We start from the raw sequence: 15682 nt of genomic DNA, 5'->3' as shown, positions 1-15682 counted from the left end.
GAGCTGCTAGAATATTTATTTTTGAAGGTAAAACATTTTTTTTTCACCTGAAATCAATATATATGATCTCTTCACACCCCCTCATCATTATTAAGTGATGAAATGAAAGATGAGCAAATGAAAAAATAACATTTATTTTACGAAGGCAATCGAGCTTAACATAATGACACTGGCTACATATTAAGAAAATTGCAAGGCGTACAAAATAAAGCCGCCAGATTAACAAAAGGATGACGTTACCGTGACAGAATAACCCCAGCCCTAATTGAGCTACATTGGCTCCCTGTAAGAGCAAGAATGGAATACAAAATATTTGTTAGTCTTGAAAGCACTAAAATACGGTGAACCAACACATCTCAGAAACTGCTTCAGCTTCTTTAGGTCTGAAATGAATATTATGATCAGAAATAGCTACAAGTGAAACATTTAGTCGATGTGAAGCAAGAACAGGTTGTATAGGTCAGGTGAGAGAGCAAGAGTAAACAAGAAAATACCGCCTGAAATTAAGATCATACAAGAAGAAAACAAATTCAAGAATAAACTATGATTTATTTAAATCATAGTTTATTTACAAACATCGCAATTTTCATTTGTACAATTTTTTACAGTAAGTTTTGTTATATAGATAGTAATTAATTCGACTTCAATTCAAGTTTAAAGGACTTCTTTCATAAATCCATGTTACAGTTGATTTTAGTTTCTTACCATAATTGGATTTTAGGAGTCATTAACAATTAAGTTATTTTACCTTTGAGAAAACTAGAGGTTTCTATTTCACTGAAGTTTTTAACTCTACTTATGCATATACAATAAAGATAGTTACACACCAACAAGATTACTGTGTTATTATCTTTGTTTCTTACATCATCAAAGTCAAACATTAAAAGTTTTAGCCAATCACTGTTTCATAATAGAGATAATTATAAAAGATATAAAAAAATAACTTATTTTGAAAATGTACTGAAAATCACTGTTTCATAATAGAGATAATTATAAAAGATATAAAAAAATAACTTATTTTGAAAATGTACAAGGGCCCGTCAGCGAGGGAATCATCGCTGTGGAGGGCTGTACATAAAACCAAAGTGGACTAATTGAGAAGCAGATAGAGGCGATTCCCCGATGCATTTAACGTTACATGTCAGTCCTTACAGCAGCCAGCAAGTCCCCAAGATTCCGGATTCCGGTAGCGAATCTCCGAGACCTGCAGAAGGAAGGAAGGAAGCGTCTGAGGAAGTAACGTTGCATTTCAGTCCTTATACCAGAACGTCCAAAGGACGAAATCTCCGGGACCCGCGGAAGGAAGGAAGGAATCGTCTGAGGAAGTCTTCGAAAAAAACAAACAGCCGACTTTTTTAAAACCTAACATTTGTGAAAGGTGTGAGGTAAAGCATATATAAAAAAATGACTAACTTTGGTTACACCTCCTTTTTATGTTTTTTAAATATTGGGCGTACGATTCGGCGACTTGTGTGCAACTGGCGCTGTTCGCAGTGTTTATTACTCCTTTACAATTTATACCGGATGCGAGTTCTTTATCTTCATTCGAAAGGAGGAAAGCAGCGTCAATCACTGGCTGAAACAATGAGAGAGTTTCTTACAAGAAGGAAAGGAAAAAAAAAAAAAAAAATCGAGAACGTCAGAGCTCACCAGAAGGATAAAATTGACGTTCTCGAATACGAAAAAAAACGACCGATTAAAGAAAGTGATCCTAGCTCAGAATGAAGCGATGAATCAACCCGCAACAGCGAGATCGAGTCCCGCTGATTCATCTCGTCAAAGGAATACCATTATTACCACCCAATGGCGTGGATGCAGGAGACCAAAAGGCGAACGCCATTCGGGAGGAAGGAGACAGTCCGAAGAAATGTGATGCTGGACTCGAGCGTCTCCGTGACTTGATTCTCGAGATGAGCTACGAGATGGAGGGACTCCGAATGGATTCTGCGGAAAGTCAATGACGATTTCAGCGAAACATTGGATTTTGCGATTACGAGTGGCGTACCAGATTGATGAAAAGGTGGAGGAAATGAGCGAGATGATTGGAGAACTTTCCCGGTTGTTCTTAAGCCCTTGAAGACAGGGATTGGAAGAAAAAGAAGACTTGGCTGGGATATCTAAGCAGGAAAGGTGGCGAACCCAAGCCCATTGTTGGTGGCGCTGCTGGTCGGGGGGTTCTTAAGCCGTAGGAAGACATGGATGTAAGAAAAAGCGGGGGGAGACCTGGCCTGGATCATCTGAAGCATAAGGTTGGGGGGCGCGGAACCCGTGTTGGAGCAGAGGTTGGTGCGAACGCCAGCAATTGGGGGGCTGCTGGTTGTTCTTAAGCCCTAGGAGATGCATTGCGGATTAGCAGACTTGCCCTGGCAGTCACTTAAAGCAGAAGTGGATGAAACAGCATGGTGCTGCTGTTTTTCTTAAGCCCTAGAAGACAGGGATTGGAAGAAAAAAAAAAAAAAAAAAAAAAAAAAAAGAGGGGGGGGGGGGGAACTTTGGCCTGTCATCTGAAGCGGAGGGTGGCGATGGCCGCAGTTGGGGGGGCTGCTGTTGTTCTTAAGCCCTAGGTAAGACATGGGATTGGAAGAAAAGCGAGACTTGGCTTGGATCATCTGAAGCAGGAAGGGTGCGCAACGGCCAGCAAGTTGGGGGGCTGCTGGTTGTTCTTAAGCCCTAGAAGACATGGATTGGAAGCGAGACTGCTTTGGTATTCATCTGAGCATGAAGTGGCGAACGGCCACATTGGCCCTGCTGGTGTTCTTAAGCCCTAGAGACATGCATTGGGCAGAAAAGCAAGGACTTGGGCCTGATCATCTGAAGCAGAAGGTGGCGAACGCAGCAGTTGGGGGGCTGCTGGTTGTTCTTAAGCCCTAGAAGACATGGATTGGAAGAAAAGCGAGACTTGGCTGGATCATCTGAAGCAGAATGGGTGGCGAACGCCAGCAATTGTGGGGGGCTGCTGGTTTGTTCTTAAAGCCCTAGAGACATGCATTGGCAAAAAGGCAAGATTGGCTGGACATCTAAAGCAGAAGGGTGGCGAACGTCAGCAGTTGGGGGGCTGCTGTTCTTAAGCCTAGAAGACAGGATTGGAAGAAAAGCGAGACTTGGCCTGGTCATCTGAAGCAGGAGGGTTGGCAATGGCCAGCAGTGGGCTGCTGTTGTTCTATCACTAGAGACATAGATGGAAGAAAAGCGAGACTTGGCCTGGATCATCTGATCTAGGGTGCTGACGCAGCAGTGTGGGGCTGCTGGTTGTTCTAAGTAAGACATAGATTGAAGGGAGCGAGACTTGGCCTGGATCTCTGAAGAAGAGGGTGGCGAATGGCCATTGAGGGGCTGCTGGTTGTCTTAAACCCTAGAAGAACATGGATTGGAAGAAAAGCGAGACTTGGCCTGGATCATCTGAAGGAGAAGGGTGGCGAACGGCCAGCAGTTGGGGGGCTGCTGGTTGTTCTTAAGCCCTAGAAGACATGGATTGGAAGAAAAGCAAGACTTGGCCGGGATCATCTGAAGCAGAAAGGTGGCGAACGGCCAGCAGTTGGGGGGCTGCTGGTCGTTCTTAAGCCGTAGAAGACATGGATTATAAGAAAAGCGAGACTTGGCCTGGATCATCTGAAGCATAAGGGTGGCGAACGGCCAGCAGTTGGGGGGCTGCTGGTTGTTCTTAAGCCCTAGAAGACATGGATTGGAAGAAAGCAAAACTTGGCCTGGATCATCTGAAGAGAAGGGTGGTGAACGGCCAGCGAGTTGGGGGCTGCTGGTTGTTCTTAGGCCTAGACATGGATTGGAAGAAAAGCGAGACTTGGCCTGGATCATCTGAAGGGGAAGGGTGGCGAACGGCCAGCAGTTGGGGGGCTGCTGGTAGTTCTTCAGCCCTAGAAGACATGGATTAGAAGAAAACGAGACTTGGCCTGGATCATCTGAAGGAGAAGGGTGGCGCACGGCCAGCAGTTGGGGGGGGGTTGCTTGGTAGTTCTTCCAGCCCTAGAAGACATGGATTAGAAGAAAACGAGACTTGGCCTGATCATCTGAAGAGAAGGGTGGCGAAGGGCGGGCAGCAGTTGGGGGGGCTGCTAGTTGTTCTTTAAGCCCTTGAGACATGGATGGAAGAAAAGCGAGACTTGGCCTGCATCAATCTGAAGCAGAAGGGAGGCGACGGCCCAGCAATTGGGGGGCTGCTGGTTGTTCTTAAGCCCTAGAAGACATGGATTGGGTGGAAGAAAAAGCGAGACTTGGACTGGATCATCTAAAGCAGAAGGGTGGCAAACGGCCAGCAGTTGGGGGGCTGCTGGTTGTTCTTAAGCCCTAGAAGACATGGATTGGTTGGAAGAAAAGCGAGACTTGGCTGGATCATCTGAAAGCAGGAGGGGTGGCGAATGGCCAGCAGTGGGGGGCTTCTGGTTGTTCTTAAGCCCTAGAAGACATGGATTGGAAGAAAAGGCGAGACTTGGCCTGGATCATCTGAATCAGTAGGGTGGCGAACGCCAGCATTGGGGGGCTGCTGTTGTTCTAAAACCCTAAAAGAACATAAGATTGGAATAGAAGCGAGAATTTGGCCCTGGATCAATCTGAAAAAGAAGAAGGGTGGCGAAAACGCCACATTTGAGGGCTGGGCTGGTTGTTCCCTTAAACCCTAAGAAGACTGGGAATTGGGAATAAAGGCGAGACTTGGCCTGGATCATCTAAGGAGAAGGGTGGCGAACGGCCAGCAGTTTTGGGGTGCTGCTGGTCGTTCTTTAAGCCCATAAAGACATGGATTGGAAGAAAACGAGACTTGGCCTGGATCATCTGAAGCAGTGGGGGTGGCAATGGCCAGCAGTTGGGGGGGCTGCCTGGTTTTTTCTTAAAGGCCGTAGAAGACATAGATTGGAAGAAAAAGCGAGACTTTGGCCTGGATCATCTGAAGGGAGGGAATGGTGGCGAAACGGCCAGCAGTTGGGGGGCTGCTGGTTGTTTTCTTAAACCCTAGAAGACAGATTGGAAGAGAAGCGAGACCTTGGCCTGGATCTCTGAAGCTGAAGGGTGGCCGAACGGCCAGCATTTGGGGGGCTGCTGGTTTGTTCTTAAACCAATAGAAGAAAAGATTGGCGGGAAAAGCAATTCCTTGATGGATGATCTGAAGCTAAAGGATGGCAACGGCCAGCATTGGGGGCTGCTGGTTGTTCTTAAAAAACCCAAGAAGACATAGATTGGAAGAAAAGTGAGACTTGGCCTGGATTATTCTCTGAAGCAGAAGGGTGGCGAACGGCCAGCAATTGGGGGGCTGCTGGGTGTTCTTGAACCCTAGAAGACAGATTGGAAGAAAAGCGAGACTTGGCCTGGATCATCTGAAGGAGAAGGGTGGTGAACAGCCAGCAGTTTGGGGGCTGCTGGTTGTTCTTAAACCCAAGAAGAGATTGATTGGAAGAAAAGTGAGACTTGGCCTGGATCATCTGAAGCAGATGGGTGGCGAACGGCCAGCAGTTGGCGGGCTGCTGGTTGTTCTTAAGCCCTAGAAGACATGGATTGGAAGAAAAGCGAGACTTGGCCTGGATCATCTGAAGCAGAAGAGTGGCCCACGAACGGCCAGCAGTTGGGGGGCTGCTGGTTGGTTCTTAAACCCTAGTAGACATAGATTGGAAGAAAAGCAAGATTTGGCCTGAAACATCTGAAGGAGAAGGGTGGTGAACGGCCAGCAGTTGGTGGGCAGCTGGTTGTTCTTTAGCCCTAGAAGACATGGATTGGAAGAAAAGCAAGACTTGGCCTGGATCATATGAAGCAGGAGGGTGGCGAACGGCCAGCAGTTGGGGGGCTGCTGGTCGTTCTTAAGCACTAGAAGACATGGATTGGAAGAAAAGCGAGACTTGGCCTGGATCATCTGAAGCAGAAGGGTGCGAACGCCCAGCAGTTGGGGGGCTGCTGGTTGTTCTTAAATCCTAGAAGACATGGATTGGAAGAAAAGCGAGACTTGGCCTCGATCATCTGAAGCAGAAGGGTGGCGAACGGCCAGCAGTTGAGGGGTTCTGGTTTTTCTTAAGCCCTAGAAGACATGGATTGGAAGAAAAGCGAGACTTGGCCTGGATCATCTGAAGCAGAAGGGTGGCGAACGGCCAGCAGCTGGGGGGCTGCTGGTTGTTTTTAAACCCTAGAAGACATGGATTGGAAGAAAAGCGAGACTTGGCCTGGATCATCTGAAGCAGAAGGGTGGCGAACGGCCAGCAGTTGGGGGGCTGCTGGTTGTTCTTAAGCCCTAGAAAACATGGAATGGAAAAAAAGCAAGACACGGCTTGGATCATCTGAAGCAGAAAGGTGGCGAACGGCCAGCAGTTGGGGGGCTGGTGGTTGTTCTTAAGCCCTAGAAAACATGGAATGGGAAAAAAAGTGAGACTTGGCCTGGATCATCTGAAGCAGAAGGGTGGCGAACGGCCAGCATTGGGGGTTGCTGGTTGTTCTTAAGCCCTAGAAGACATGGATTGGCAGAAAAGCGAGACTTGGCCAGGATAATTTGAAACAGAAGGTTGGCTAAGGGCCAGCAGTTGGGGGGCTGGTGGTTGTTCTTAAGCCCTAGAAGACATGGATTGGAAGAAAAGCGAGACTTGGCCTGGATCATCTGAAGCAGAAGGGTGGCGAACGGCCATCAGTTGGGGGGCTACTGGTTGTTCTTAAGCCCTAGAAGACATGGATTGGAAGAAAAGCGAGACTTGGCCTGGATCATCTAAAGCAGAAGGGTGGTGAACGGCCAGCAGTTGGGGGGCTGCTGGTTGTTCCTAAGGCCCAGAAGACATGGAATGTAAGAAAAGCTAGACTTTGCCTGGATCATCTGAAGCAGAAGGGTGGCGAACGGCCAGCAGTTGGGGAGCTGCTGGTTGTTCTTAAGCCCTAGAAGACATAGATTGGAAGAAAAGCGAGACTTGGCCTGGATCATCTGAAGCAGAAGGGTGGCGAACGGCCAGCAGTTGGGGGGCTGCTGGTTGTTCTTGAGCCCTAGAAGACATGGATTGGAAGAAAAGCGAGACTTGGCCTGGATCATCTGAAGCAGAAGGGTGGCCCAAGAAGACATGGATTGGAAGAAAAGCGTGACTTGGCCTGGATCATCTGAAACAGAAGGGTGGCGAACGGCCAGCAGTTGGGGGGCTGCTGGTTGTTCCTAAATCCTAGAAGACATAGATTGGAAGAAAAGCGAGACTTGGCCTGGATCATCTGAAGCAGAAGGGTGGCGAACGACCAGCAGTTGGGGAGCTGCTGGTTGTTCTTAAGCCCTAGAAGACATGGATTGGAAGAAAAGCGAAACTTGGCCTGGATCATCTGAAGGAGAAGGGTGGCGAACGGCCAGCAGTTAGGGGGCTGCTGGTTGTTCTTGAGCCCTAGAAGACATGGATTGGAAGAAAAGCGAAACTTGGCCTGGATCATCTGAAGGAGAAGGGTGGCGAACGGCCAGCAGTTAGGGGGCTGCTGGTTGTTCTTGAGCCCTAGAAGACATGGATTGGAAGAATAGCGTGACTTGGCCTGGATCATCTGAAACAGAAGGGTGGCGAACGGCCAGCAGTTGGGGGGCTGCTGGTTGTTCGTAAATCCTAGAAGACATAGATTGGAAGAAAAGCGAGACTTGGCCTGGATCATCTGAAGCAGAAGGGTGGTGAATGGCCAGCAGTTGGGGGGCTGGTGGTTGTTCTTAAATCCTAGAAGACATAGATTGGAAGAAAAGCGAGACTTGGCCTGGATCATCTGAAGCAGAAGGGTGGTGAACGGCCAGCAGTTGGGGGGCTGCTGGTTGTTTTTGTTGGATTTCTGTTTCATGGCAGGGCAAGAAAGAATACAGAATTCGTTGTTTCATATATTATGTAAACTTAACTGTATGGCAGCTTAACAGAAACTAAATATACATTGTAGATTTCAGTAATAGGTAAACAGTAATAATTACAGTACTCAACAGTTTGAGTAAAAGGTACAATTATAATAAATACATTGTTATGTATAAATACAGTATGTAGTTATACAACTAATTACACCAAAGTGTAGTTAGCAATCTCACACCTCCCCCCAAGATGGCAGGTGCAATACAAGGATACCTGGCATCTTAAGGTCCTTATTTATTATATGATTTCGAGTCCCATCTTATTTCTAAACGCTCTGGTGCCCGTGTCTGACGTCCACTACGTCGTACTGGTAAGGCAACTGATAACTGAGTATCAGGCTTAGGTGATGTTGCAGGTGATCTACGCTCTCCATATCCTGAAGCTTCGCCACCCAACACCGAGATAGGCGAAGAAATATTGTCTCCTGGCAAAAAAGGGTGATGAGGTCGTAGGAACCTCCAATTTCTCCAATAGATGCGCCCACTCCCAGTCTTCACGAGGTAATCCCTCCTCGTGCCAATTCCGACCACAACTCCTGGTTTGTCCCATCGTTTTGTCTTAGGGTCCTGCAGATCCACGTACATACCAAGGTTCAGCTTAGAGAGTGGTCTAGCAGTGGCATCATACCGTTCCTTTGCCTGCTGCCGAAGGTGCTTAGCTTTTATGTCGCATTCGTCAGCTGTACGTTGCCATTCCTTTGCAAATGAACGATGATGAGCCGGAATCCTGGAACGCAAAGGATGTCCAAACAAGATTTGCGCTGGAGATCTGCCATCCGCCCGTGGAGTATTCCTGAGCTCAAGAAGCCCTCGTGCGAACTCATCCTCATCCAGCTTGCCATTTCCTGTGGTCGTCAAAATCAACTTCTTGATAATCTTCACGGTAGCTTCGGCATGACCATTTGCTTTTGGATTATAGGGCGATGTCACGCGGTGTTCCACCCCCCATCGAGCAAGGAAACGCCGCAATGTTGATGAAGCGAACTGCGGTCCTCCATCCATTTTCAGCACTACAGGCACACCTGTGTCTGAAAATATTGGCCTCAACAAACTAACTAGTTGAGCTGCAGAAGTTGATCCATTGCACGAAGATACATACGGCCAACCTGATAGGCGATCAACGACAACAAGAATGTCTTGCCAGAGATATGAAAATAATCAGCAGCACGGACTCAATACTCGACTTGGCAAGTCTTCCTGCATCAATGGCTCATTCTGCTGACCTGGTAACAACTCTCGGCAATGAGAACAATACTTCACTGTATTCTCAACGTCCCTGTCAATCCCTGGCCAATATATAGTCTGTCGTGCTCGACGCTTGGTGCGGTCCACTCCTTGGTGAGCATCATGTAGACACTGCAAAGTTTCGCTACGCAGGCTGTGAGGTATGAGAAGTCTAGGTCCATAAACTATCAAACCATCATCCACGGCCAGCATGTCCCGAATTCCCCAGTATGCTCGCAACTCTTCTGGTAAGCTATGCTTATGATCTGGAAATCCTTTCATTATTACATCTCTTAATGACTGATATTCACCATCATGTGCAGAAGCATCACGAATCTTATCCAGCGTCTGGTCCCGTAGAGGTGTTAATCTTATGCCCTCCTCACAAGTAGCTAATAAAGACGATACAACAGCAGCATGCAATGGATCTGCTTCATCCAGCACATCATTGTCCTCAACAAGGCTCTGAACTGGTGAACGAGAGAGTGCATCCGGCATGCTGTGACATTTCCCACTTTGCACCTTGCAGCAAAAGTAAATCTGCAGTTTCATTCTCATACGTTGCAATCGAGGATTTTCTGTTTCTCTCAAGAAGTTTTGAATTGAGAATAGGAACAAGTGGTCGATGGTCTACTACCAGGTCAAAATAAGGCAAACCAGCCAAGTAAACACTGCATTTCCTCACTGCCCAAAGTACAGCAGCCATCTCAACCTCAATTACGGCATACCTAGTTTCCGCATCCGTTAAAAACCTGGATCCACACTGGATGAGCTTCCAAGCCTCTCCATGTTGTTGCAGCAAAACAAACCCCATACCATGCAACTTGGATGCATCAGTTTGAAGCATAGTAGGTAAAGATGCTTCAAAATGAGCTAAAACAGGGAGGAGCTATGAGTGCTTCTTTAGTTTTCTCGAAAGCCATGTCATGTTGAGGGGTCCAGCACCACTCATTCCGAGGTTTAAGCAGGTCCCTGAGTGGCTGTGCAGCAGCTGCAATCGCAGAAGAAAAGCTCCCAAGCTGATTGGTTAAACCCATGAATGACCTGAGATCAGTGATATTTTGTGGCTTTGGAAATTCAGCTATAGCTCTCACCTTCCGAGAATCTACCACTATAACCTTCATGATTTATACTGTAACCACAAAATTCAACATTAGGTTGAGCAAATAAAATTTTGTCAGATTTAAGGTCATTCTTCCAAATTTGTAACATTTTTGCACAAGTGCGATCACATGGGCTAAGTGGTCACGGTAACTAGAATCGTACACCAAAAATATCATCAACAATTTTTGACAGTACGTGGATCTCCCGCCCAAAGCTTGATCTCCTCGACGATTGTACTCATCTCCAGATGATAGAAGCCCCATTACAGCTCGTTTTAATTTGTAACGTCCCCAAGGTGCGATGAAGCAAGTAAGATCCTGATCTTCTTCAGCAATTTTGATTTGGAAGTATCCCATCTTCGCATCCAAAGGTAGTGAACCACCTGGCTCCAGCATCCATTGACGATATAGCATCATGAGGGGATCGAACTGGTATGTAGGTCTGCGCACATAGCGGTTAAGTCTTGTAAGGTCCACACACAACCGCACACCACCCATTCTTCTTTGCAATAGGGACCATCGGATGACACCATTCGGTGGGGTAATCAACCTCACCAATGATATCCTTAGCAAGCAAGTCATCTAGCTGGGCTTTAATATCGATCTCCAACAATACGAATGGTGCGTGGTGCGGTCACTGCAAAAGGACGTGCATCTGCTGACAGCTGAATCCTCATAGGACCTCCTGCATTTCCCTTAGAGTAGCTGAAGCATCAAATACATGAGGATAAGCAGAAATGATGGAAGCTGCATGTTCTGCACGCTCTGCTTCTGTAGGGTCTCTGCTGTGTGGCCATCTTGGCAATGCCACTGGTACAGACACCAAACTACTGGTACTTGCAGACTGCACAACATCCTGTGTGTTAGAAGTCACTTGTGGCTCCAAAACCTTCTTGGTTCTCGATGCATATGTGGTTGCGACACTGAACATGTAACATGCTGTATTTTACGCTGGAAAAATTTTCTGGGTAATATTCCCAGTGCTACACAATCAAACCAGCTCAGAAGTGCACCTTTCACTTCCTTGACGACTGCACAACTGTTGTCCGTACTACGATTTCCCAAAGTTAAAAAAGCCTCAAAAGTACCCATGTTAGTGAGAGGTTGACGATCTGCTGCAATGAGACCACCCATGATGATCGGCTCCAGTGAACTCTCATGAATTCCAAGAGATTTAGCGTTCTCAAGTCCTATCACAGTTGTCTCCGCTCCAGAGTCAGGTGTCCAAATAACTGAACTTGATCCTTTGGGGTGAGTGGTACTGATGCAAATCTGAGGGGTTGGACGTGATGACGCACAGTTGCTGTAAAATATCTCCAATGACACGATATAGATTCTGCTTTGAAGGCTTTGAACATGCTTTTTATTATTCGTTTTCTTCTTCTTCTGAGGAGACAGTGGCTGTCCCTTTGACCTGCACACCACTGCGAAGTGATTTCCTTTTCTTACCACATTGTTTGCAGTCCCTGTTTAGAGCCTTGCATGCCATCTTATCACGATGTGCTCACCTCCGCACCTAAAGCACTGCTGCTTTAAAATGGGCTGCCTTCTGACCTTGCTTGTATTGGGACACTCTTGAAACATTATACTTTTCACTGCCCCGAATAACAGCACGACTGGCATTTGCATTTTTCCGATCCTCTGCAAAAATATCAATAGCCATCTGCAAAGTGAGCTTCTTTTCTTCTAACATACGTTTCAAGCCGCCTCTTCATCTCTGGTTCCAACGACGATCCTGTCTCGTAGTCTGCTGTCCATGCAGTTTATTTCACAAAAATTCACAGAAAGAAGCAATCTCTTTAATGCCGCACAAAAAACATCATCGAAGGTCTCGTGCAACTCCTGGACTCTTGTATGAATGTCGCGTCGGTCCACGATGACATTCCTTTGGTTGCGCAAGTGCAAACTCCATGGCAATCCAATATAGCCTTCAAGTCTGCTCCATCATCCAGTGAGAGACCATATCTCAGAGTGCGGGTCCAATCATCGTCTAGCACGGAAATCAATGCTGACCGCTGCTCAGCAAGAGAGAGAGATGACATTCTTGTCAACACTGCATGCCCCTCATACTTGTGACACCACGAACCAAACTCTTTAAGAGATACAGAAGACGACAAGTGTGGTGCAGGAACTGCTCTTGCCTGAGACTGATTCCCATGATGTCCCGAGGTACCAGCAAACCCTCTAGAATTGTGGTTAAACGTTCTTCCCTTTTCGTAGCTGCTTCTTGGGCATGATGAGCCATCTCTGCTTGCCTTGCTACAAGTGCTGCCAGTTGTTCGATTTGCTTCTCCATCGTTTACGGGTACTAAAGATTTAACACTACTTCTTGAACGACAGTAGACAGCATAAACAAAACCAATCACTGCGCCATGTTGGATTCCTGTTTCATGGCAGGGCAAGAAAGAACACAGAATTCGTTGTTTCATATATTATGTAAACTTAACTGTATGGCAGCTTAACAGAAACTAAATATACAGTGTAGATTTCAGTAATAGGTAAACAGTAATAATTACAGTACTCAACAGTTTGAATAAAAGGTACAATTATAATAAATACATTGTTATGTATAAATACAGTATGTAGTTATACAACTAATTACACCAAAGTGTAGTTAGCAATCTCACAGTTTTTTAGCCCTAGAAGACATGGATTTGAAGAAAAGCGAGAATTGGCCTGGATCATCAGAAGAAGAAGGATGGTGAACGGCCAGCAGTTGGGGGGCTGCTGGTTGTTCTTAAATCCTAGAAGACATGGATTGGAAGAAAAGCGAGACTTGGCCTGTATCATCTGAAGCAGAAGGGTGGCGAACGGCCAGCAGCTGGGGGGATGCTGGTTGTTTTTAAACCCTAGAAGACATGGATTGGAAGAAAAGCGAGACTTGGCCTGGATCATCTGAAGCAGAAGGGTGGCGAACGGCCAGCAGTTGGGGGGCTGCTGGTTGTTCTTAAGCCCTAGAAAACATGGAATGGAAAAAAAGCAAGACACGGCTTGGATCATCTGAAGCAGAAAGGTGGCGAACGGCCAGCAGTTGGGGGGCTGGTGGTTGTTCTTAAGCCCTAGAAGACATGGAATGGGAAAAAAGTGAGACTTGGCCTGGGATCATCTAAAGCAGAAGGGTGGCGAACGGCCACATTGGGGGTGCTGGTTGTTTTAAGCCTAGAAGACATGGATTGGCGAAAGCGAGACTTGGCCCAGGATAATTTGAAACAGAAGGTTGGGTAAGGGCCAGCAGTTGGGGGACTGGTGGTTGTTCTTAAGCCCTAGAAGACATGGATTGGAAGAAAAGCGAGACTTGGCCTGGATCATCTGAAGCAGAAGGGTGGCGAACGGCCGTCAGTTGTTCTACTGGTTGTTCTTAAGCCCTAGAAGACATGGATTGGAAGAAAAGCGAGACTTGGCCTGGATCATCTAAAGCAGAAGGGTGGTGAACGGCCAGCAGTTGGGGGGCTGCTGGTTGTTCCTAAGCCCCAGAGGATATGGATTGGAAGAAAAGCGAGACTTGGCCTGGATCATCTGAAGCAGAAGGGTGGCGAACGGCCAGCAGTTGGGGAGCTGCTGGTTGTTCTTAAGCCCTAGAAGACATAGATTGGAAGAAAAGCGAGACTTGGCCTGGATCATCTGAAGCAGAAGGGTGGCGAACGGCCAGCAGTTGGGGGGCTGCTGTGTTTTTGTTTTTTTGTTTTTTTTTTGAGCCCTAGAAGACATGGATTGGAAGAAAAGCGAGACTTGGCCTGGATCATCTGAGCAGAAGGGTGGCCCAAGAAGACATGGATTGGAAGAAAAGCGTGACTTGGCCTGGATCATCTGAAACAGAAGGGTGGCGAACGGCCAGCAGTTGGGGGGCTGCTGGTTGTTCCTAAATCCTAGAAGACATAGATTGGAAGAAAAGCGAGACTTGGCCTGGATCATCTGAAGCAGAAGGGTGGTGAACGGCCAGCAGTTGGGGGGCTGGTGGTTGTTCTTAAATCCTAGAAGACATAGATTGGAAGAAAAGCGAGACTTGGCCTGGATCATCTGAAGCAGAAGGGTGGCGAACGGCCAGCAGTTGGGGAGCTGCTGGTTGTTCTTAAGCCCTAGAAGACAAGACATGGATTGGAAAAAAGAAAACGAAACTTGGCCTGGATCATCTGAAGGAGAAGGGTGGCGAACGGCCAGCAGTTAGGGGGCTGCTGGTTGTTCTTGAGCCCTAGAAGACATGGATTGGAAGAAAAGCGAGACTTGGCCTGGATCATCTGAAGCAGAAGGGTGGCCCTAGAAGACATGGATTGGAAGAATAGCGTGACTTGGCCTGGATCATCTGAAACAGAAGGGTGGCGAACGGCCAGCAGTTGGGGGGCTGCTGGTTGTTCGTAAATCCTAGAAGACATAGATTGGAAGAAAAGCGAGACTTGGCCTGGATCATCTGAAGCAGAAGGGTGGTGAACGGCCAGCAGTTGGGGGGCTGGTGGTTGTTCTTAAATCCTAGAAGACATAGATTGGAAGAAAAGCGAGACTTGGCCTGGATCATCTGGAGCAGAAGGGTGGTGAACGGCCAGCAGTTGGGGGGCTGCTGGTTGTTTTTTAGCCCTAGAAGACATGGATTTGAAGAAAAGCGAGAATTGGCCTGGATCATCAGAAGAAGAAGGATGGTGAACGGCCAGCAGTTGGGGGGCTGCTGGTTGTTCTTAAGCCCTAGAAGACATGGATTGGAAGAAAAGCGAGACTTGGCCTGGATCATCTGAAGCAGAAGGGTGGCGAATGGCCAGCAGTTGAGGGGCTGCTGGTTGTTCTTAAATCCTAGAAGACATAGATTGGAAGAAAAGCGAGACTTGGCCTGGATCATCTGAAGCAGAAGGGTGGCAAACGGCCAGCAGTTGTGGGGCTGCTGGTTGTTCTTAAGCCCTAGAAGACATGGATTGGAAGAAAAGCAAGACTTGGCCTGGATCATCTGAAAGAGAAGGGTGGCGAATGACCAGCAGTTGGAGGGCTGCTGGTTTTTCTTAAGCCCTAGAAGACATGGATTGGAAGAAAAGCGAGACTTGGCCTGGATAATCTGAAGCAGAAGGGTGGCCCTAGAAGACATGGATTGGAAGAAAAGCGTGACTTGGCCTGGATCATCTGAAACTGAAGGGTGGCGAACGGCCAGCAGTTGGGGGGCTGCTGGTTGTTCCTAAATCCTAGAAGACATAGATTGGAAGAAAAGCGAGACTTGGCCTGGATCATCTGAAGCAGAAGGGTGGCGAACAGCCAGCAGTTGGGGAGCTGCTGGTTGTTCTTAAGCCATAGAAGACATGGATTGGAAGAAAAGCGAAACTTGGCCTGGATCATCTGAAGGAGAAGGGTGGCGAACGGCTAGCAGTTAGGGGGCTGCTGGTTGTTCTTAAACCCTAGATGACATAGATTAGAATAAAATCGAGATTTGGTCTGGATCATCTTAAGGAAAATGGTGGCGAACGGCCAGCAGTTGGGGGGCTGCTGGTTTGTTTTCTTGTAAATCTGAGAAAGACATTAGATTGGAAAAAAGAAAACGAGACTTTGGCCT

General features: G+C 47.2%; 1 protein-coding gene across 1 annotated transcript; it reads right to left on the bottom strand.

The window, feature by feature from the left end:
- Window positions 1–8062: 8062 nt before the first annotated feature.
- LOC135218987 (uncharacterized) lies at window positions 8063–8833 on the bottom strand. The gene has a single exon (XM_064255425.1). It carries the CDS (start codon window positions 8831–8833, stop codon window positions 8063–8065), a length of 771 nt encoding a protein of 256 aa, XP_064111495.1.
- Window positions 8834–15682: the final 6849 nt, after the last annotated feature.

Source organism: Macrobrachium nipponense, chromosome 1 (genome assembly GCF_015104395.2).
Source record: "Macrobrachium nipponense isolate FS-2020 chromosome 1, ASM1510439v2, whole genome shotgun sequence".
NCBI lineage: Eukaryota > Metazoa > Arthropoda > Malacostraca > Decapoda > Palaemonidae > Macrobrachium > Macrobrachium nipponense.
This window is presented reverse-complemented; position numbering and strand designations above follow the sequence as displayed.